Below are 24,201 nucleotides of genomic sequence, written 5' to 3' on the forward strand. Positions count from 1 at the left end.
TAAACTATTCCATTCTTCCTTATACCACAGAAAATATTACTAGTTCTTCCTTCTTCTTAAAGAAGAACCAAGGATACAGATCACCAAAGTATAGAGTTTCTTCTTAGGTAGTGTTTTATATTTCATTTTACAAATGCATGCGTGTGTGTGTGTGTGTGTGTGTGTGTGTGTGTATTTGCACATGTGTGCATGTGTAAGAATTGTGTTAGGAAAGTTTTTGTTGTTGTTGTTTCTAACCTTCATTAATAACTACCGAGTAATGTTTATTTAAAATCCTAATGATTCAGTAAGTTTTGAAAACTATACATTAAGTCACAAGTTGAAGGGAGACTATGGATCATTTGTTCCAGCTACCTCATTTACTAGAGAAAGAAGATGACTTACAAAACCAGTATTTGGCTCAAGGTCATACAGAAGGCTAGTGTAGCATCTGGGATCACTGGAAACACCAGGGCATGTGGAAAATGCCAGGACTCCTGAAATTGGCATGCACTCCTTAAAATGCTCTGAATCATCCCACCCTGCGGCAACCACACCAGACCCTTCATTTCATAGTTCTGTGAACACTGCAAGAATTCCCTTCCCATTTGCTTAGGATTTCAAAGATGTACTAATCCCTCAAACACATGTTAAAACGGATTTTCTTTGATGAAAAGGGACAGATATATTCTCCAGAAATAAGTTCCTCCTTCAGTCCTCCCTCCTCTTTGAGCTTGAGAAAACCTATGAGAGTACCCTCAAGTTCACTTAGGGTCTTTTAGGATGGGGGTTTATGGTGAGTGAAAACAGGGAGTGGGGTGAAAATTGGCCAAGGTGACACTTCTTTGGTGAGACAAAATACTTTCCTCCAGAATCCCTCTCCCTAATTTATACACAACTTATTTTTCCCCACTTTTTATTGTTGGTTTAAACTCTTGACTTTTTCTGTCTAATTCACTATTCCTTGGCTATGACATTGGCCTGTCCTCGCTCCTCTCCCCACCATCCAATCTTGACCTCCCCTGGGAGAACACACAAGATGAATTCTGAACACCAAAAAGCCACCCACACTCACTGACTAACTCATGAAATGTAGTATTGTGAGCAAGTGAAAGCTTCTGTTAGATTCCCAGATCTCTACTTTCTTAGCTGTGTGACATGGGGACAGATAGACCATAATTTACTTAACCATACTCCCTTTGATGTACAGTTAGGATATGTGAAATATTTTGCTGCAATGAGCATCTGTCTATCCAAACTCTGTGCACTGGTGTATTTCTTCAGAAGAGGTTCCTAGCAACAGAATTGCTTTGGTCAAGGGTATATGAGTTTGAAATTTTGATAGATGCTGCCAAAGGGTCCATCAAAGCCACTGAAAAAGACAAAGCAGAGATAGGTTTATTCCAGACAACAGTTGCAAATATTATCGTAGTGGTAAAAGGCCACACTTTCATGCATGTTTGACTTGGTGAATGAGGTCCAAGTTCACACCCTCTAATCTTCTACCTTCCCGTTTCAGATACAAGAGCCTTTATAACCTGACCTGGCATTTATCTGTTGGAGTCATCAGAGAAAATGCAAACCCAGAGCCAGTAATTTCTTGTCAATCTTAATTTTAAAGGGCTGGATTATATCTCTCAATCCTGTTATAAAAGCTTGTACCACCTAATTGCATATCTTCAATTACAAGGACTTGATCTATCCAGACTTTTCTTTGTGTTTTCGTCTAGATTCCCCCTCAAATGGTTTTACATTTTTATTGCTGTTTTATGTTACACAAACAACATGGTCTCTCTATAAAAATGCAAACACATAGAGTAAAACATGAGCCATCCTTCCCAATCTCACTGCACTCTCTATCCCTATGTTTCCATACCTAGATCTCAGATATTCTTAGTTTCTCGAGCCATTCTTTAAGATTCAACTGCTCCATATAATGTTCAGGTTATTCAAATAAATCCCCAAGAAGTGGCAAAGGCAATGAAATACAGGAACGACAAGAATAAAGAAACATAAACTCCCTAAACAGTTCTCTCTGTGACAACTGTGGGAGTATTTTGATAACTGTTGGCAGCAGGGCGCTGCATGTGATGTGGGGAAGGAAACCTTGGCATTCAAACAAGCAAATGGTTTGGCGACAGTTTATTAAATTTCTGCAATGCTTGCAAATGCCAGTAACAATTTCTCAGACTGCAGACTTACTACATGTGACAGGTTTGAGAATGGTTCACAATTGTCATCAAATAAATCGCTCTTCAAAATTAAAAATCATAGGAACTCTGAATAATTGTCACCACTAAAACAAAAACTCCCTGGAGTTTATGTATTTAATTTGTGGGGTTTGGTTGCTTCCTTGCCACAGAATCAGAAAGCAAGTAAAGACATCCTAAGTAAAATTATAATTAAATCTCACTGGTAAGCTTTTATCAAACTATTAGATCTTCTTTGTGCAAAAAAAAAAAAGAAGAAGAAGAAGAAGAGGAAGTCCATGTTCTTTCCTAAATGTATATCTGTAAATGCCTGCATTAAAAAAGATTTTCAAAGCAGTAGCTAACATTATACCTTAAGGAACTAGAATTAAAAGACCAAAGCTAACAAAAGGTAGGAAATAATAAAGATTAGAGCATAGATCAGTGAAATAGAGAACAGAAAAACAATAGAGAAGGTCAATGAATCCAAAAATAAGTTACTTGAAAAGATAAATTTTTTCTTGGCTAGCTAAGAGAAAAAAAAGAGAGAAAACACAAATTACTAAAATCAGGAATAAAAGAGGGAACATTACTACCAAACTTATAGTAATAAAAGATTATAAGGAAAGCTATGAACAGCTGTATGCCAACAAATCAGATAACTTAGATGAAATGGACCAATTCCTAAAAAGACACAAACTACCAAAACTGACTCAAGAAAAAACAAATTTTAATCTGAGTAGGCCTAGGGGTGCTTGGGTGGCTCAGTGGGTTAGAGACTCTGCCTTCGGCTCCGGTCATGATCCCAGAGTCCTGGGATCAAGCCCCACATCGGGCTCTCTGCTCTGCGGGGAGCCTGCTTCCTACACTCTCTTTCTGTCTGTCTCTCTGCCTACTTGTGGGAAAAAAAAAAAAATCTGAGTAGGCCTATAATAAGTAAAGAGATAAAATTAGTAATTTTAAAAATTTCCTACCAATAAAAAACCAAGTTCAGATGACTACTGGTGAAGTCTACCAAATGTTTGAAGGAAAATTAATGCTCATTCTTTGCAAACTCTTCCAAAACACAGGAGAGGCAGGAACATTTTTAAATTCATGTTATGAGGCCAGAATTATTTTGATAACAAAACCAGAAAAATATATCACAAGGAAAAAAAAAAACTATAGCCCCAAATCCTGTATGAATATAGATGCAAAAAATCTTCAACAAAATACTAACAAACTTAATCCAGCAACATATAAGAAGACTACATACTGGGCCAAATGGGATTTATCCAAGAAATTCAAAGGTGGTGTCACCTTTGATGAATATCAATAAATGTAATACAGTATATATAGAACAAATGACAAAAATCACCTGATAATTTCAACAGATGCAGAAAAGGCATTTGGTAAAATTCAATATCCTTTCTTGATCTAAACACTCAACAAACCAGGAATAGAAGGGAACTTGCTCAATCTCCACATCTAATATCATACACAATGGATTGAATACTTTCTCTTAAACCAGGAATAAGAAAAAGGATGTTCACTCTTTGACTTCTATTTAACATCTTACTGGAGATGGACAATTAGGCAAGAAAAAGAAGTAAAAGTGTTCACTTGAGCTGCACATATACTAAAATTGGAACAACACAGAGAAGATTAGCATGGTCCCAGCACAAAGATGACACACAAATTCATGAAACATTAAAAAAAAAGAAGAAGAAGAAAAAGAAGAAGGAAGGAAGGAAGAAAAGCATCTGATTGAAAAAGAAGCAGCAAAAATATATTTGCAGATAACATGATATTGTACATAGAATATCCTAAGGAATCCACTAAAAAAGTATTAGAAGTAATAAAAGAGTACAGGAAGGTTGCAGGATACAAGATCGATATAAAAAATCAATCCCTATTCCTATAGACTAGCTCTGAAAATAAAATTAAGAAAACAATTCCATTTACCATAGCATCAAAAAGAATAAATCACTTAGGTATAAGATTAGTAAAAGAAGTGTAAGACTTGTACACTGAAAACTATAAAACACCACTGAAAGTAATTAACAACCTTAAAAAATGGGAAGATATCCTATGTTCATGGATCAAATGACTTAATATTGTCAAGATGGTAATACTCCACAACTTGATTTGTAGATGCAGTATAATCCCTATCAAAATCCCAGTGGCTTTTGAAGAAATTGACAACTGATTGTAAAATTCATACAGAATTGCAAAGAACCCAGAATAACAAAACAATCTTGCAAAACAACAACAAAGTTAGAAGATTCAAACTTCCTCATTTCAAAACTTACTCAAAGCTACAGTAATTAAGACAATGTGGCACTGGCTTACAGATGGACATATAGAATGGGGAAAAGTTGAGAGTCCAAAAATAAATCCTTATTGATTTTTGACAAATATACCAAGACATAATAGGGAGAGGATAATGTTTTCAATAAATGGTGCTGGGACAACTAGATATCCACACACAAAGAATGGAATTTATTTACCAGGATATCTCTCCCATACCAGACAACATACACGAAAGTTATATGACTACATCACAACATATACAAAAAGTTAATTCAAAATAAATTACAAACCTAAATGAAAGAGCTAAAACTAGAAATCTTGTAGCAGAAAACATAAGAGTAAATAATTTTGACCTTTAGGTAAGCAGTGGTTTCTTAGATTTAAAAAAAAAAAAGCAGAAGTAAAAAAAGGAAAAAAGAATGCACTATATCATACTTTGTGCACAAATCATCAAAAAAGTGAACAGATATCCTCAGAATGGGAAAAAACTTTGTAAATCACATATCTGACAAGAAATTTGTATCCAGAATATATAAAAAACACAACCCAATAACAAATAAGGGGCAACAAATCTAAATTCAAAGTGGTCAAAGCATTTGAATAGTCATTTATCAAGATAAAATAACCAGCAGGCATGAAAAGCAAGAAGATGCTCAACATCAATTAACCATTAGGGAAATGTACATCTAAACCCAATGAGATATTACTTTACACCCATTACAATGCCTTTAACTAAAAAGGCAGTTGTTGACAAGTGCTGAGGAGGATGTGGACACACCATAACCCACACACTGCTGGTGGAGATGTTAAGTGGTACAGCTGCTTTGGAAAACTAACTGGCAGTTTCTCAAAATGTTGAGTGTACAGTTATCATGCAACCTAGCAATTCAACTCTTAGGCATACACCGAGAAATGAAAACATACATCCACACCAAAAGTGGTACCTGAATATTCATAGAAGCATGAGTCATAATAGCCAAAAGGTAGAAACAACCCAAATGTCCATCAACTAATGGATGAAAAATAAAATGTAGTGAATCCATACAACAGAATATTACTCATCAGTGAAAAGGAATCAAGTACTGATACATGCTACAACAGAGGTTAAGTCCAGAAAACATGCTAAATGAAAGAAACCCATCACGAAAGACCACATAGATATGGTTCAATTTATATTAAGTGTTGAGAATAGGAAACTATATAGAGACGGAAGGTAGGTCAGTGGTTGATTAGGGCTGGGGGAAGGGAGGTTGAGAGTTGGGGGTGAATACTAACGGGTATAAGCTATCTTTTAGGAGACACTAAAATGTTCGAAAATTAGATGTGGTAACGGTTGAAGCACTTGGGTGGCTCAGTTGGTTAAGTTGCCAAATCTTGATTTTGGCTCAGGTAATGATCTCAGGGTTCTAGGATGGAGTTCCATGCCTTGGAATCCAGTTGGGATTCCCTCTCTCCCTCTGCCTCTCCCCGCATTTGCTCATTCTCTCTAAAATAAATAAATAAATCTTCTTTCTTTTTTTTCTTTTTTTAAAGATACGATGATGGTTTCACATACCCATAAATATACTAAACAACACTGAATTCATGCTTTGAATGGATGAATCGTATAGTATTTGACTAATATCCACTTAATAAAGCTGTTTTTAAAAAATTCCCGATTAGTCTGGCTGGCCTTTTGACAGGATGCCTTATTCCTAGTCCCTTGGTCATGGCACTAGCCTGCCTCTTCCCGTCAACCTTGACATGCCCTAGAGAGGAAGCCAGTTGGGTCTTGACCACCTAAAACCACCCCCAAATTAGTTGGATACAACCAGCATGAACTGCCAATGAGAGAGGCCAGCTCCAGGGGAAAGCTGCCTTTGTTCAAATCCCTGCTCTCTGCTTCTTAACCCTTGACTTGTATTAGCTTATTTGCACCTCATGCTTCTAATTAATCATGAAAAATTGGAGTAATTATAATACCTTGTAGCACTTGGGGACAATGAAAGCACTGGCATTCAGCTCATTAATAGGTACGCTCAAGGAAGTCAGTTTTTGTTACTGGGAGAAGCCTTCACATTGTGACCCTTGTGGGACAAGTTCGGGCCCAGATTTGGGTGATTTCTCATTTTATTTCACAAGGAGATGAAGCAGTTGCCTTTGCTGGCCTCCCTGACCTAGCAGAAGGCACTAGCTCTCTCTGCTATGCCATGGGTTGGCCACGAACATTTGGACATGGGAGGTAGTTTAGCACATATCCATAGTTAAATGGAATTATGTATTTTTAATTAGAATATTATTCTAATCTGCATCAAGTGTGCACTAAGGGGACTCATTACTTCGTTCTTAGAAAAATAATTACACATAAAATAGGAGTATAAAGAAGTGCATTTAAAAGGTAGTGTATATTTAAAACATCAGGAAAAAAGGAGTGTATTTATAATTCCACTTGTGAATCTCTCATTTATTTGTAATCTGACTAATTTTTTATTCAACTCAGGTTAATTTTCTTGTTCGTATAAGTCATCTCTGATAATCATTCTGTTTTTATTCTCATCCCTTCCTTTGCAATTCATAATATTTAGATGCTTGATAAACGGGAAAATTCAACGCAGCATCCTCTACAATAAAAAATTTTCATCATGTTTAGCAATGAGAATTTGAGAATCCAGGTAGTAATATATAACAGAAATCTTAGATGTTGGTGACTGTGTTTATAATCAGGCAGTCTGGCTGATTTTAACCTGTGCCAGTTTCATGAGACTTTATAATAATTTAGGGCAGTGGTTCATACCTTTCATCAGTAGTTTTTTAGACATTTTTCCTATGGCTCCTCATGACATTTTATTTTCAAGATTTTATTTTTAAGAAATCTCCACACCCAATGTGGGGCTCAAATTCATGACCCTGAGACCAAGAGTGGCATTCTCTACCAACTAAGCCAGCCAGATATCGTCCCCCCCTCCCCCAGCCACCATGACATTTTAATATCATTGATAATACAGTTGACCCCTGGACAGCATGAGGGTTAAGAACACCAACGCCCCACACAGTTGAAAATCTGCATATAACGTTTGATTCCCCCAAAACTTACTCCTAATAGCCTGCTTTTGAACAGAAGCCTTATAGATAACATGAACAGTATATTAACACATAGTTTATATGTTACGTGTATTATATATTGCATTCTTACAATGCAGTAGGTTAGAGAAAAGAAAATGTCATTAAGAAAGCCATAGGGAAGAGAAAATACATTTACGGTACTGTATTTATCAAAAAAATCCATGTATAAGTAGACCCACACAGTTCAAACCCCTGTTGTTCGAGGGTCAACTGTACCATATATCTGTTTCAGCTTTTTTACTTCCAACAAAACAATCTCCTCCCCTTTGCGGGCAATACTGCACCCACTGAGAACTGATGGCCTTATTCTAGTATTCAGATTTCATATGGTAAGAAAAGTAGGATGAGCTCATTGTTATTTTGGTAGCAGAAATACATTCAAAAAACTTTAGAATATTGCCGAGTTAATTCAGGGTGGGTCACGGATCAGCAGCAACACCATCACCCGGTAATTGGTTAGAAATGCAGACTCTCAGCCCCACCGCAGACCTACTCCATCAGCATCTGAATTTATTATTATTTATTTATTTTTTCTCACCAGAGCACATACCCTTCCCAGTGTCCGTCGCCCAGCCATTCCATTCCTCCCACGTCCTCCCCACCCGCCCCCCCCCCCCAGCAACCCTCAATTTGTTTCCTGAGATTAAGAGTCTCTTATGGTTTCTCTTCCTCTCAGGATATAAAATCAATGTACAGAAATCAGTTGCATTTCTATACACCAACAACAAGACGGAAGAAAGAGAAATTAAGAAGTCGATCCCATTTACAATTGCACCCAAAACCATAAGATACCCAGGAATAAATCTAACCAAAGAGACAAGAATCTGTACTCAGAAAACTATGGAATACTCATGAAAGAAATTGAGGAAGACACAAAGAAATGGAAAAACGTTCCATGCTCATGGATTGGAAGAACAAATATTATGAAAAAGTCGGGGCGCCTGGCTGGCTCAGTGGATTAAGCCGCTGCCTTCGGCTCAGGTCATGATCTCAGGGGCCTGGGATCGAGCCCCGCATCAGGTTCTCTGCTCCGCAGCGAGCCTGCTTCCTCCTCTCTCTCTGCCTGCCTCTCTGCCTACTTGTGATCTCTCTCTCTGTCAAATAAATAAATAAAATCTTTAAAAAAAAAAAAGTCTATGCTACCTAGAGCAATCTACACATTTAATGCAATCCCTATCAAAATTCCATCAACTTTTCCAAAGAAATGGAGCACATGAAAAAGACCATCTGCATTTTTTGAAAGATTTTATTTATTTATTTGACACACAGAGAGAGATCACAAGTAGGCAGAGAGGCAGGCAGAGGGCTCTCTGCTCCCCACTGAGCCGAGAGCCCTATGCAGGGCTCCATCCTAGGACCCTTAGATCATGACCCAAGCCAAAGGCAGAGGCTCAACCCACTGAACCACCCAGGCACTCCTGACCATCTGCATTTTTAACACGATCCTCTGTTAATTCAGATGCCCGTTGGCCTAAGAAGCATTGGTTTACAGGACAGTCCTCTACTCAGGTGGGAAACATTAAGATAATATGTAAATGGAAAAAAAGATGCATAAGCCCAAAAGCCAGTTTTTAAGTAACCCACGTCTTCCTCCCAAGTTCTGACTCATACACCAAATTTCTTTGGTCATCAGTATCACTTTTTAAATGTGCAACTGGGTATGTTTTGTTTGTTTGAGAAACGATCATTTTACTTACTGCTAAGCAAGTGAAAAATCCCCAAGAGGCTTCATCTTGCTGCCCTGCTTCATCTCCCCTTTTTCTCCATTCCTCCTACCCCTCTTCTCTCCCAAAAAGTAGGTGTGTTCCAATTAGTTGGAGAGAACAAGATAAATAAAAATAAAGAGAAGCTTCTCTTTTTCTCCCCAGTGAATTAGCCTTCCAGGGTCCAGTCAAGGCTTCCATAAAATTAAGCTTGTTTTTTTTTAAATATTTTATTTTATTTATTTGTCAGAGAGAAGGAGAGAGAGAGAGAGAGCACACAGGCAGGCAGAGGTGGAGAGAGAAGCAGGCTCCCTGCCGAGCAAGGAGACCATGCGGGACTCGATTCCAGGACCCTGGGATCATGACCCGAGCTGAAGGCAGCGGCTTAACCCACTGAGCCACCCAGGCGTCCCAAATTAAGCTTGTTTTGACAGTGATAATTTCTCTTGGAGCAAGTGAATTAGGTGGATCCAGTAATAAGGCAAAGAGGTTTTATCTACTTTACCATTTCAAAGAGCCAGCAAGTCAGCATGGGGGAGAGAAGATATTGAATTAATTCAATATACTTTGGTTCCTTATTTATAAAAATTTATAAAAACATTAATTTTTAATTCACTTTTGAGGGGATAAGAATGAAATTTTGAAATGTGTGTGAAATAAATGAAAACTCTCAGCCATGCAGAGACGAAAACATGTATGACAAATGCCACGGACCCACAACCTACATTAACAATTGGCCTCATTTAACTGCTTCTGTATTTTTCTGAAGCACTTTTAATATGAGTTACAAATAGATGACAGTTCAGCCTAATTTTTCAAGGTGCCTTTTTTCAAATGAGGATTTCTTTTTTTACAAAAAACATGAGTTTTACTTAACTAAGACTTTGGAGGTTAAAACTGGAGAGATTTCCACTACCACAAAGCTTCCATTGTTATTCCCATCACTATTTCCCCAACCAGCAGGAGAGGAGGAGAAAAAAAAAACCTGGACCTGTTAAAATTGGCCCAAATACCAGCTGAGACTTTATTTTTTGTTGTTTCCAGAAGAGTCTTGACAGCAGAAAGCAAAGTTCTCTTTAATTCCACACTATTGACAAAGACCGTGGTCAACTTTGGCCAAAAGCCAATGCTCTCCTCATTGAAAAATGCTGCGGAGGGTTTACCTCAATACCAGCCGCGTTTTCTTAGTTAAGAATCTCAGCTAACGTGTTGGAGCTTTTAAAAGCAGAAAGAAGGGAGTGTGGAGAAGAGATAAGAGGAAGATCAGAAGAGAGAAGACACAGAGCATCTTATAAACCCCAACTCAAATGCCAGGCAAAAGGCATCTCTTCCTTCTACCCCCTGATATCCCTTTCTATTCTAAGTCTTGGTTTACTGGGATAAATTTAAATGTAAACAGTTAACGAGACCCGTGTGCGTAGGTGCATGCGTGCGCTTGCGTGGGTGCGTGTGCATGTGCGTGTGCGCATGTAGTGCCCGGGGTAGGAAGAGAAAGAAAAAATCTGTAGTAGTCGAGTGGAGGTTGCTTATCATATGGACATCTTTCCAGCAGCAATACGTGGTATTGTTTTTAGAAGACTAGCTTATTCTTCATTTTTAAATTGAAAGACTAAAACACAAGAGTTGTCTTGTTTTAAAGAGCCTTTACAATCACATACCTCGGTCCCATTTTCTACATATGAGGAACTGGAGTTTGGGGTGGGGGGTGACTTATCTAAGAGTGTATCTAGGAAAAGGAAGTGTTGCTTCTGGAATGGCCCGTGGATCCTCACTTTTGATTTTCAGTATTCCAGGATGTTTAGTCCCCATCCTAGGAAGGAATAACCAGGAGGGCCACTTCCCCCAGAGGCTCTACCCCGGGCATCCTGCTTGTTAAACAGATCCATCACCAGGGGGCATTTTCAAAGCCTCCAGTGCTCCCCACCATTGTGTTCACTGGCTCCAAGCCAGCAGACAGGCATTTGAACTTCTGTGCCTGGGATAATGCCTGGCACTTCAGGGAATCAACAGCCCAGCTTTCTTTATAATATTACACTTCCAGGAAAAAAAAAATTTTTTTTTGAAAAGTGTTCTAATTCCTAAGAGTATTTACATCTAAAAGGAACAATGCAAGCCTTAAAAATTCAGTGAGATGACAGGGTTTTAAAAGATATCATGTGAGAAAATATGCCTTCTCTTGACTTTTCAAAAAAAAAAAAAATGCAAGTGTTGGCTTGTGTGGTGGACAGAATGTTGTCACTTAGAGTATTATCAGTGGCGAAACTAAATGTTCATTTGAACTACTTTTTCATCAGAGCCCAAAAGAGCATTCTGGAAAGACTAAAACTATCCACCTGGCTTAAAGAAGACAGATCCAAGAACACAGCGGAATTCCTAAATCTTTGCAAGTGAAAAGGCATCATTCTGTTCCTTGTCCATCCCATCCAGTTTTTGCCAGAGCAAGGTAGATCAAGTTCACTGGTGTTCTCCAACACCTTCCCAAAGATCTTAAAGATTTTGAAAGAATGCAGTTGAGATGCTGGTAAGAATTCTATCACCATTAAGAATTTGATGATGGGGGGTGTCTGGGTGGCTCAGTTGGTTAAGCGTGTGCCTTGGGATCAGGTCATGATATCAGGGTCCTGGGATCAAGCCCCACCCCCATCAGGTTCTCTACTTAGTGGCAACTCTGCTTCTCTCTCTCCCTTTCCCTCTCTCAAATAAATAAATAAAATCTTTAAAAAAAAAGAATTTGTGCAAAATATTAAAAGTTTATACAGATATACTAAAGAGAAATATGTTTGGGGTATAAACACCAAATAAATAATAAACGCCTGTTTTGCTACCCATGCATTTTTATTTATCTGTCTAATGTTGGAGTACATACTAAATTCCATACTTCAAAGGAATGCCTTGAGAACTAGGCTCAAAGGAAAAAAGGGCTACTATCTTTTTCTCTCCGTAATTCAAGAAAAATTAGCCAAAATACAAAGCATACTTTTTAAGTCATGTTTTTCTTCATTGGCACAATGGCAGAAATACTCTCTTGGCAAATAGACAGGTAAGAGACTCTACTACTAAAAACTCAATATTATTGTTGCCAATTTGGCCATGAATCAAAGGCTCACAGATTTCTTACCCTCCAACTACCTTGTAGAGATAATTAGACAAGACCACAAATGTATAAGAATGTGCATCACAATTTATGATGTCAAAAAACAAAACAACCTCAAAGTAAATAAAATAGGAATCTGTTAATTAGTTGATACTTTATTATTATAATTATTATAGTCCTCTGATACTAAAGCACCGTAAGAACCCATGTTGCAGCAGACTGATTGACTTGAAAAGACGGTTACCAGAGTGGAGGGAACATGGCAGGGTCAGACCTGGAACCATGTCTTGTTGGTTACCAGAGTGGAGGGAACATGGCAGGGTCAGACCTGGAACCATGTTGGGCCCTTGACCAGCTGAGTGTCTGGGACAATCTTATAGACCCGGCTCCTCCTCTCACTTCCTCCAGTGTACAGTCAAGGGAGATAATGCAAATACGGTACTTAGTGATGAGATTAGCATATGGAGGATTGAAGCTTAAAAGTATTGTTGACTTTACAAAGATATTGTTAGATGCTATGGACCGAATGTTTGTGTCCCCTCAAAATTCATGTATTGAAACTGTAATCCCAATGTGATGGTATTTTGGAGGTGGGGCCTTTGAGAGGGGATTAGGTCATAAGGGTGGAACCCTCCTGAATGGGATTAGTGCCCTCATAAAAAGAAGCCACAGAAGCAGCCTGTTTTCATTCTGTTATGTGAGGGTACAATGACAAGTTGGCTATCTGCAACCCCGAGGAGGACCTTTGCTAAAACCTGATCATGCTGGCATCCTGATCTTAAGAATTCTGGCCTCCAAAGAGTGATAAATAGACTTCTGTCATTTAAAAGCCACTTAGGGGGCGCCTGAGTGGCTCAATGGGTTAAGCCTCTGCCTTCGGCTCAGTTCGTGATCCCAGAGTCCTGAGATGGAGCCACGCATCGGGCTCTCTGCTCGGCAGGGAGCCTGCTTCCTCCCTCTCTCTCTGCCTGCCTGTGATCTCTGTCTGTCAAATAAATAAATAAAATCTTAAAAATAAATAAATAAAAGCCACTTAGTATCTGGTACTTCATTACAACAGCCTAAAGAGACCAAGTTATTAGGTTAAAAAATACAGCAACTTCCAGTTCAATCACATTCTTGTCAAGTCAAAGATATAGGGATCTGTAGATTCATCTAGTAGCCAAATATTTAGTGAGTATTTAATAACGAGTCCGTGTTAGGAAAAGAGGCTATAATAATGAAATGAAAATCAGATGAACTCTGCCTTCGTGGGGTCTAGTCCATTACGGGTGACCAGGTGTGACCACTTGAGTTTAAAATCCCAGCTGTGATGCCAGAGAGAAGGAGATAATGAGAGCTTGCGATAGTAGGATTTGACTCAATCACGAAGGGCAGGGAAGTTTCCTAAGGAAACTGCAGTTTAGCAGAGACAGAAGGATGAAGGGGCCTTGACCAGAGGAGAAGGAGGTACATGGGAAGCAGTGCACTTATAAATGGTTAAGCCCACTGAGTCTGGAGTAAGCCAGGTACTATTCCAAACCTCCCTCTGCCACCCACAGGCTATTGTGGTTCTGGTGTGTGGCTCATTCTCTCTGTCCCAATGACCTCACCTGTGAAACAGACATAATAGCTTTCCTTATTTAGCATGATTGTCATTATAGTTAAAACTGACAAAATGAAAAGAGCTTAGCATGGTGCCTACTACTTGAAAAATATTTAATAAATGCTAGATAACACCAAAGGGGGGGGTGGGGAAAAGAATGAAGATCCAAGTGCAAAGGGGGAGCAGGGTATGCAAAGGCCCTGTGGGCGCATGATGACAAAAAGGGAAGGAAGCTATCTTGGTCAATCTGAAGCTCCTGGAAGCCATTGAAGGATTTAAGCAGTGGGCATTCTGTGGTGTTCATCATTCTCCCTCTCAACCTTGGTGCTACAGGCCCACCTGCCAACTCTCATTCTCTAGCACTTGTCACAAGGCATTCACACGTGATGTTTCCTCATCATAGACTGTTCTTTCTACCTGTCTTCTCCTACCTCCTTCAGATTTTGGACTGTGTTGGTCCTTCAGAGAAGCCTTCCCTGACCTCCCAACCAGGCAAAGCCTTATTAACAGCTACCCTAGAGTGCAAGCTTGCTTTGTCTGATTGAGGTCTACCTCCCTCACCTACAACTCCAGACATGAGACACTGTCTGTTAACGTGCTTCACTGTGTCCCAAACATTTGCACAGTGGTTGGCTTCTAATTTCATATTTCATATTAGGTAATGGAAGACAAATGTTGAAAGAGAAGGAGAAAGGTTAAAAAAAAGTGGAGAAAAAATGAGGTAGGTGAAGTGATGAAATCAACTCAATTTTAGACTTAATTTTAAAATTTTAAAAAATCAGGGATGCCTGGGTGGCTCAGTCGGTTAAGCATCTACCTTCAACTGGGGTCATGATCCCAGGGTCCTGGGACTGACCCAGACTCCTTGCTTGGCGGGGAGCCTACTTCTCCCTTTGCCCGCCGCTCCCCCTGCTTGTGCGTGCTCTATCTCCGACAAATAAACAAATAAAATATTTTAAAAATAATAAAATTTTAAAATCAAATTGATTTTGAGTGACCCATCTATGTAAGAAATTCTACAAAGAGAGAAGAGTGATCTGGAGTTTGAGATCTAAGCTAGCGACATGTCCACTAAGGAGATGTTAGGACGTGGGAGAAAACCCAAGCAAGGAAATGGGGAATAGCAGGGCCTCTGGAGACAGGTGGTTTGGGGTCACTACCTGCTGAATGTGGGCAGGTTGCTAAGTCCCTGGGTCTCCTTTAAGAACCAGAGAAGGGTAGTACCCTATCATAGCTAACCACATATCCAAACAGCATGTTTCCCATATGTCTAGGCTGCCTCATACACAGCCAGTCACACAGAGTACCCTGAATATTAATCATACAGAAATGAGATTCTCCTATTGGCTTGTACTGGAGTTTCTCAAGTATGGACTGATACCTGTCAGTTATAGATGGGGCTGTTAAAATACGCATCATCTTACATTTCCCCAGCTCCTTCACTGGGTTGTGCAGAGATCCAAAGAGAAAATGCATATGAAAAGACTTTCAAAATCTCAAAAGAAGTCAAACAAATGAAGATGTCATTGTCATGACAGAGACCAAGTGACAATATTCACGATGTCTTTTTCTTCTTCCTAGGGGAAGAGAGAAATGCATTCCAATGGAGTCCATCTTTTCAGATATGTTAGCAGTTAGCGTAGGTCTTGGAAGTCCAACAAACCTGTGCTTAAATTGGGCTCGGTGATTTCCTAGTTTCCCACTCCTGAGTCAGGGACTTGATTATTTTGAGTCTTTCTTCTCTTCTGTAAGATAATAATAACAGCACCCCATCACAAAGTTGTTTATTAGGTAACACCTATGAAGTGCTTTGCACAGTGCCAGGCATAAGAAGTACTTAATAAATGTTAACATTTACTCATTATCATTATCTTTAGGAGTGTTCTGGAGAGCAGTGACCAAATGGAAGAACCACCGAATCTTGCCCAGACTCTTTCAGCATCCTCTCATCTGGGCTGTATTGCCCCAGGTCTAAGATGTTGAGTTAGAAGTCAGAGCTCCCTTCAACTCAAAGGAGAGTTCTTACTGTCTCCACTCACTCTTCAATTAAGGACATATATGAAGTGTATTCATCCCAGGCAAGGTGTTCCTGGGGGGAAATCGGGTAATAACTTGGGTCAAGGTATATACAGAAAGGCAAACCTGTTCCCAGACTGTGCAGAGGAATCCATGCTGTTTTAGGAGAAAGGTCACAAGCGATCATTCCAGGCCTGGCTGTCTCTGATCTTGCCGTGTGATCTTGAGTAGGTCATGTCACCCTTTGGGTCTCATTATCTATCTTTTTTTTTTTTTTTTTAAAGATTTACTTTTTTAAGGGTGACAGCATGGCTCAGTCGGTTGAGCTTCTGCCTTCAGCTTGGGTCGTGATCCCAGAGTCCTGAGATCAAGTCCCACATTGGGCTCCCTGCTCAGCGGAAGGGCTGCTCCTCCCTCTGCCCCTCACCCTGCTCACACTCTCTCTCTCTCAAATAAATAAATAAAATCTTTTTTTAAAAAATTTACTAATTTACCTATTTGAGAGAGAATGAACAGGAGGTGGGGCAGAGTGAGTGGGGGAAATAAACTCCATGCTGAGTGGGAAGCCCAGTATGGGGCTTGATATGAAGCTCAATCCCTGGACCCTGAGATCATGACCTGAGCCAAAGTCAGACTCTTAATCCACTGAGCCACCCAGGCGCCCCTATCTATCATCTTTAACTGTGACAAGAGAAAGGGGAGAAATGGAGAGAGGAATGGAGTTGCAAATTATCACTAAGTTCTCCCCAAGTTTTAGCTGTTACAGTTCCATGCTTATGGACTAATTGGTGCCTGTCCAGTCTTCACTGACCCAAATGTTTGTTAGATGCTAGCTCCTCCTTGAAGGAAATTCATGTACAAAAAAATCATTTTCATATTATCTAATTCCTTATGAAATTGCTCAATAAAGAAGCCAACCATTGAGTTGGTAATAAATGTGCTTTTTATTTATTTTTTAAATTTTTTAAATTAACATATAATGTATTATTAGCCCCAGGGGTACAGGTCTGTGAATCGCCAGGTTTACTTCACAGCACTCATCATAGCACATACCCTCCCCAATGTCCATAATGCAACCACCCTCTCCCTACTCCCCTCCACTCGGCAACTCTCAGTGAATGTGCTTTTTAAAGAGAAAGAAAGCATTAATAATTTACTGATTGCTGGTGAAGTTCACCTAACTGGCATGTAGAACCACCTTAGTAATGTTAAGTCATTTAGAGCAAAGAATGGGAAAGAAAGATATTCCTGCTTGTAGTAATTAGAACCGGGGTCTAGGGAGGGATTTTTTGTTTGTTCGCTTTTCTTGGAAGAAAGTTCGGTTATCATGTACCTGAAGAACGATGTCACTCTAGGAGAGAGATGAAGGGTACATGCTGGAGACACTGTGGTTTTCTCTGAATAGGCTTATTTGGCTGGAAAGGGGTGTGGTTTGAGCATGAGCCATGAGTGTGCTTGTGGGCATATCAGAATGAAATGCTGAAATGAGGATTATTCCAGAAAATGATCTGAGGAGATAATAATGAGGGATAAGTAATGAGGATCCCATTAGTTAAAGACCTTAAATTGTATCCGTAGCTTAAAATTACGGGAGAGGCATTTGAGAATTTGCGTGGTTCTGGAAATGAAAGACTTTTTTCTTCTTTTTTCTAAATTGCAGAGTGTAGGCACACACTTTCCAGCACCTTCTCCACACCCATGAAGAAAAATAACCCAACCAACACAGAAATACCAGATCTGAGGTGTTGTGAGAAGTCCCTCAATTTAAACCCAGCCATTCTCTCCATTGCCTGTTTTAGGAAACGTGTCTCGACACCCTCCTCAACGTTACCTTGAATTCAGAATTAAAGTGGGTAGAAAGAAGAAAAAATGGTACAATGCCCAAAAGCACCAAGTCCCCGTTTATGTTAACCTGACAAAACTGTTTATAGTGTCAGAGTGATTACGACACTTGGGGAGGGAGGAGCTCAATATGATCATGGAGAGTAAAAGCAAGTTTGAGGGGCTCCCTGTATTTCCTCTCCATTCCTCCCAACAAGCTACCCCAAGCTCCCTGGGGCAGGGATTCTTACAAACAGAAAAATAATGAAACCTACTCCCAGCCACTCATTGATGAAGCAGTATTAACTATTGCTATTTCTTTCATCATCTGGCTGCTGTTTGTAAGCATGTCACTGTTTCTTGTGTTTTGTTTTGTTTTTTTAATCTTATGCACTAGTTTTATACCTAGTATTAAGTATAGAACACAAGTCTCCAAGTTTTTTCTACAAGATTTTCGGGGGCTTGCTTTCTCTTTCATCCAAGGGGTCAATGACTTCGTAATTGCTAACTGCAGAAGAAATTCTCAATCCCTTTTTTGGCATGTGATACTGTAAACACCCCATCTTTGCTCCTATTTCTCTCCCGGTTTCTCTCACACTTTCTGACTGCTCTTTTCTGTGATCTTGCCCTAGGTCTTCTTTTGTTTAGCTTTGTTGCTAGATTTTGCATTTTTAATTTTTTAAAAGATTTTATCTATCTATTTGAGACAGAGTGAGAGTGAGAGTGAGAGAGAGAGAGAGAGAACGCTTGCACAAGCAGGGGGGAAGGGAGAGGGAGAGGGAGAAGCAGACTCCTGGCTGAGCAGGGAGCCTGATGTGGGGTTCGATCCCAGGACCCTGGGATCATAACTTGAGCCGAAGGCAGACACTTAACCCACTAAACCACCCAGGCGCCCTGAGTTTGCATTTTTTTTTTTTAGAGCAGTTTTAGTTTCACAGCAAAATGAAGGAGAAGGTTACAGAGATTTCCCATGTACCTTCCCCCATTATTAACATCCATGTAGAACGGTATGTTTGCTAAATTCGTAAACCTACATTGACACATCATAAGCTCCCAGAGTCCACAGATTACATTAGGGTTCACTACCGGTGTTGCATATACTGTGGGTTTGGACAAATATATATTGACATGTATTCACCACTGTAGTATTATACAGAGTAGTTTCACTACCCTAAAAATCCTCTGCATTCCACCCCTCTGTCTCCCCTAATCCCTGGAAACCATTGATCTTTCTGCTGCTTCCATAGCTTTGAATTTCCAGAATGTCATATAGTCAGAATCAAACAATATGCAGCCATTTCAGATTGTGGCTTCTTTCACTTAATAATACGCATTTAAGGTTTCTCCAGGTTTTTTTCGATTTGTTTCTTTTTAGCCGTGAATATTACTGCACTGTCTGCATGTACCACAGCTTATTTATCCACTCGCCTGCTGAAGTACATCTTGACTGACAATTATGAATAAAGTTGTTCCAAACATCCATGAGGAGGTTTTTGTGTAGACACAAATTCTTGGTTCCTTTGGATAAATACCAAGAAGCATGATCGCTGGAGTGTATAGTGTGATATTGTGATATATTAAGAAATATATATTTGGTCTTCATCCCTGGCTCCTTGTACAGAGCTTCTAAAATCCTTGTAATTTCCTGAGTGATGGGGTGATAGGAGCATCTTTTGTTATAATATTTGATCTCAGTCCCTGTTTCCTAACACAAAAGCTTCTAAGACACTTGGAATCTCCAGAATGATGAATGTCTTTTGAATGCTAATGAGATGTCTAGTGGCTGGGGGTCCCTAGATAGCTTCAGATTGGGGGCAGCTCACTAGAAAGACCAAGGCATGATTAGAGGGTTAGGACTTTCAGCCCCATGCCACACCTCCAGAGAGGGGAGAGGGGCTGGAGATTGAGTTAATCACCAATGGCCAGTGATTTCATCAGTCACACCTGCCTAATGAAACTGCCATAAAAACCTCTAACCACAGGGATCAGAGATCGTCCAGGTTGGTGAATGTATCCATATGCCAAGAGGATGGCACACCCCAACTCCATGGGGCAAAAGCTCTTGTGCTCAGGACTCTCCCAGCCCTCACCTTATGTATCTCTTCATCTAGCTGTTCAGTTGTATCCTCTTTATAAACAGGTAATAGTAAATCAGAACACTTCCCTGAATTCTGTGAGCTATTCTAGCAAATGAGTCAACTCATTCCAAACCTGCTGAAACTATGTATGCTCCCTACGTTTCTTACTCAGTTAATGTGCCATTTATAGCCACCACATCATTCCATCGAGGCTGAAAATCTCAGGTACCTTCTCCCCTTCCTCACCTCTATACCTAATTGCTGACCTAATACTGTTACCCAGGTTTACGAAATATCATCCGAATCTACCTGCTTCTTTACTTATCCCACTGTGGCCATTTGCTTCATGCCTCATCTCTTTCCCAGAATATTGCAATAGGTTTCAGACTTGCCTAACATTCTAATTCTCTTCTCCCTAATCCAGTCTATATTTCCATATAAGTCATCATTTTAAGGCAGCAAAGTCTTGTAGAACTTTCTGAAATGATGGAAATGCTCTATATCTTCACGAGCCAATAGGGTAGCTATTACCTCCTATGTTTGCTATTGAGACCATCAAATATAGCTAGTGTGACTGAAGAACTGAATTTTAGATTAATTAAATTCAAATCTACACAGCCTCATGGACCTAGAGGTTACCATATTAAACAGCACAGTTCTAAAACATGGATTTTTTTCTTTTATATCCTACCGTGGTAATTTCAAAAGTTCTATAACTATAGGATAAGGTCTAGAGTTTATAGTTTGACACTGAATGACTCTCATAATTCAGTCCCTTTTCAGTTCTTGCCACCTGGGCCTCCTCTGCACCAATCCCACATATCGTCTAGCTCTGTCGAACATTGCTTTACCTAAACAAGCCATAATTTTTAGATCTTCCAGCTTTCGGTCCTGCTCTTTCCTCTACCTAGCATGCCCTTTGCTTATTTTATTCAAAATCTTTCAAAAACTGTGACTTTCCATGCCTCATAAAGCCATGCACACACCCTCCAACAGAGGGACATCCCCTTATCCTTGACCTTGAATAAGCCAGTAAAATCTCTCAGCCCAGTTTCCTCATCTGCAAAGTGGGAATGATAATATTTTCGGCCATACACCATTGTTGGGGGATTAGATTAATGCTATCCAGAATCCACCACTGAGAAAGCACTCAGTAAGAACTGCTGTTACTTTTTTCTGTTCTCCCACAACACTTATCATGTGATATTAGAGGTCTTTGCAGAGGGGACTCTGTCTCAAGACTATGAGCTCATAAGCAGCAAAGACTCAATCTAGCTCATCATTATACACCAGCATCCCACACAATGTAGCTATTTGGCAAATGCTTTAACTGGGTGACAAATAATGGGTGAATCAATTACTCACATAGGATGCCAAAGAATACTAATAAAAAAAAAGTATGTCTTTTTGTGAGTATCTTCAGAGAGGAGTCAAAGAGATATACAGTGGCAAGAATGAGAAAAGAGAACGTCATCAACTTCTCTTGTAAAGCATTACATTTCTCTGGTTGCCGCCCAGAAAAACTGGCATAAGCCTGTTGTTAAATCTGTGTCCTCTCTCCTTGCTTGACTGGAATATAGCTCTAATGTTTTGGCCATTTTGACTATCTGGGTCCTCTGCCCCACCCTGCCTTGGGTATCAAGCTTCCATCACCGTCACCAAGGAAACAGCAGGGATGGCTCATTCCTCACAGTTCAGCATATCTCAACTCTGGTCGCCTTTGTCCAGTGAGCTAAATTCTTCATGTGCACCCCACTAAATCAACTGTCTTTTATTCAGTACTTTATCCATTATTCTCCCTTAAAAAAAAAAAAAAACTGATGTATAACATTTTTTTTCTCTTGGGAATGGTCTTTTTTCCAGACCTGTCACTATTCTTGAATGCAGCAGACATTTTTGGTCCCTGGGAGTAAATACAAAAATTGTCTGTTTAGCCCTTGGAGTGTGTGCAGTATAAGTGCGGGTCAATTTTAAAGAAGGCAACAGAGCATTCATAACGGGTTTCCTTTTAAAAGCACAGTAGACCAAAAATAAACCTGACAAAGGGCAGCTGTAGAGTTTTAACATGTGGAAAACTCCACAGGCAGCAGTTATGTAACTGGAAAGAAACATAATAAATATTTTACACCGTTAGATGAACTTCCAACTCTGACACGTGAAAGGCAAAGAACACAAAACACAGCTCAACTCTCCAAAGAGCAAAAAGCTTAGACTGAAAAGGGGCCAAGGCTATTGCTAAAATCGGAGCCCTGGCTTCTAGCAGGAGTCTTGATTGCTTTTTTTCCCCCCTCTGGCGTCCAAGGAGGAGTCCGAGAGCCCCATCTCCCCCGAGCGCCTCCCCCGCAGCTTCTCCCGTTGGCCAGAAATTTTCCCAAAATCTCCACCCCTAGGCTGAAAAACCCAAAAAGTTTTGTGCCACGGAGAAGGAAGACAGGAGTTGGAGCGAGGCAGGCAGAGTTGCCCTCCACCGCCGCCTCGCCCCAGCCCCCGCGGCCCGCGCCTCCCGCCTCCGGGCTCCTCGCCCCGGGGACAGCTGGCAGCCCCGCGCGGGACCAGACACAAAGCCGATCAATCCCGGTGGCGCGGGGGCGGGGGGACGCCCGCCAGGGCTTCCCTTCCGCTCCTCGCCGCCTCCGGCCCCCTCATTAGGACCCAGCCCACACCTTGTCCGGCGTCCACCGCCCTCCCCCTCCCACCCCTCACCGCACAAAAGGAACAGCCCAGGCGCCCCCAGCCCGGGACGGGCCAGACCTGCCCCTAGGCGGCCAGCTGAGCAGGCGCCCCCGGCCGGGGGAAACTGACATCCATCAGGGTCCGCCCACCGCTCCCCTCCTCTCCGCGGAGCGAGTCTCCCCTCCTCGCCTGCCGCAGAAGTTCAGGGGCCCCGCGCCCGGCCTCCCGCGCTCCGGCCGCCGGGACCCTCGGCCTCGGAGGAGCAGCCAGCTCGGACCCCGGGAAGATGGCGAGGAGGAGCCGCCACCGCCTCCTCCTGCTGCTGCTGCGCTACCTGGTGGTCGCGCTGGGCTGTAAGTCGCTGGGGTACCTCCGCCCTCCCACCCACGCGCGCTGGGACCGGCCGCGCAGACCTCCAGCCACTGGACCCGGCGCTCGCTGACCGCGGTCTCTGGGGCCCTGGACGGCGGGTGCGCCGCGGGGCGTCGGACTTGGCACCCAGCGAGCGGGGGTCGGGGTGCAGGCAGGCGCGGGGCGGGGCGGGGGTCTTCGGTTTATTGCAGATAGCGTCTGATTTTGTCCGTTCTGGGTGGAGAAAATTAAGAGTCCACACCCGCAGGTTCTCACCTTCTTCCGAAGTTGGGGTAAGTTTTCAAAGACGCAGGGACGCGCACAGAATGCAAAACTCACTCCTTGTAAGATGCTGGGATCTCAAGATGGCATCGGAGGGAGGGAGGCAGGCGCCGGCCCCACGCGAAGTGCCCGAGAAGGGGATGGTGTGCGAGTTGCCTTGATTTCTGAGGCTTCCGACCGTAGCGATGAAAGGCAGGGTCCTTGTGGGGCACGGGGATGAGGGGAACTCGTGGCTGCTGAGCCGCAATTACTTTTATCCTTTCCACCTGCACATCTATATTCAGTTCGGGACGTCTGGTCTGGGGACTCCAGCCAGCTGCCGTGTCCTCAGGGGACGTCCAACCGAATGATTGTTAGAAAGAGGCAGAAGCTGAATGAAACGAGTATGTGGGGGACGTCCCAAGGCCCATTTCACGGGGTGCTTCTAAACAGGGTTTTCACGGATTCTGGGCTCCTGAGATTGAAAATCCTGGGAATGTACCCTATTATTTTGTTTTCTTGGTGTTAACTTTTTAGGAAAATAGAGGAAATCGAAATAGATCTTAAGCACTTAAGCAATGAAATCCTTTTTCTATTGTTTTTCGTTTTTCTTTCTCTTTTTCCTTTCTTTTTTTTTTCTTCAATAGAATGGGTTATTATTGTTGCTCTTCAAGTTCTGGTAATATTTAAAATAACCCGCCGGATGAGTGTCTAATGCCATAATACAATGACTTTCTCACCCTCTTATTGCCGAAGTGAGTATTACTGAACTCAACGTGATGTGAGCTTTGTTCCTTAGCGGGGGAGGAATGTGCAAGTTGTCTCAGTGAAGGGACATGTGCTGACCTACATTATAGAAAATCAAACCAAGAAGGCAAGTCTTCACAATAAAACCATTATGCAATTTTGAAATTCGTATGGTATTGGAAGCACAAAGAAAAAATGCAGGAATGGTAAAGGGCAACAGACAGGCTAGAGGAATTGTCACAAAACTGCTGGGAAAGTTATATATATATATATTTTGTTGATGATCCTAAATTTCAAATTAAAAACGACT

At 41.2% G+C, this 24,201-nt stretch overlaps 1 protein-coding gene, 1 long non-coding RNA gene and 1 other non-coding gene across 3 annotated transcripts in view; 2 read left to right on the forward strand and 1 right to left on the reverse strand.

Annotated features, from left to right (window-relative positions):
- On the reverse strand, positions 1-23,499 carry LOC123940292. Its single transcript, XR_006818063.1, has 3 exons — positions 23,160-23,499; positions 15,608-15,689; positions 1-1,351 (listed from the first exon to the last, which is right to left on the reverse strand). It is a non-coding gene; the product is annotated as an uncharacterized LOC123940292 (long non-coding RNA).
- Positions 3,765-3,869, forward strand: LOC123941064. The gene has a single exon (XR_006818161.1). It is a non-coding gene; the product is annotated as a U6 spliceosomal RNA (small nuclear RNA).
- Positions 22,278-24,201, forward strand: part of JAM2 (junctional adhesion molecule 2) — a 64,029-nt gene continuing 62,105 nt past the window's right edge. Inside the window, exon 1 of the mRNA XM_046002964.1 lies at positions 22,278-22,885. Coding sequence (XP_045858920.1) covers positions 22,819-22,885 — 67 coding nt within the window. The 5' untranslated portion in view covers positions 22,278-22,818. The remainder of the gene's footprint in view (positions 22,886-24,201) is intronic.

This window comes from Meles meles, chromosome 4 (genome assembly GCF_922984935.1).
Source record: "Meles meles chromosome 4, mMelMel3.1 paternal haplotype, whole genome shotgun sequence".
Classification (NCBI taxonomy): Eukaryota; Metazoa; Chordata; class Mammalia; order Carnivora; family Mustelidae; genus Meles; species Meles meles.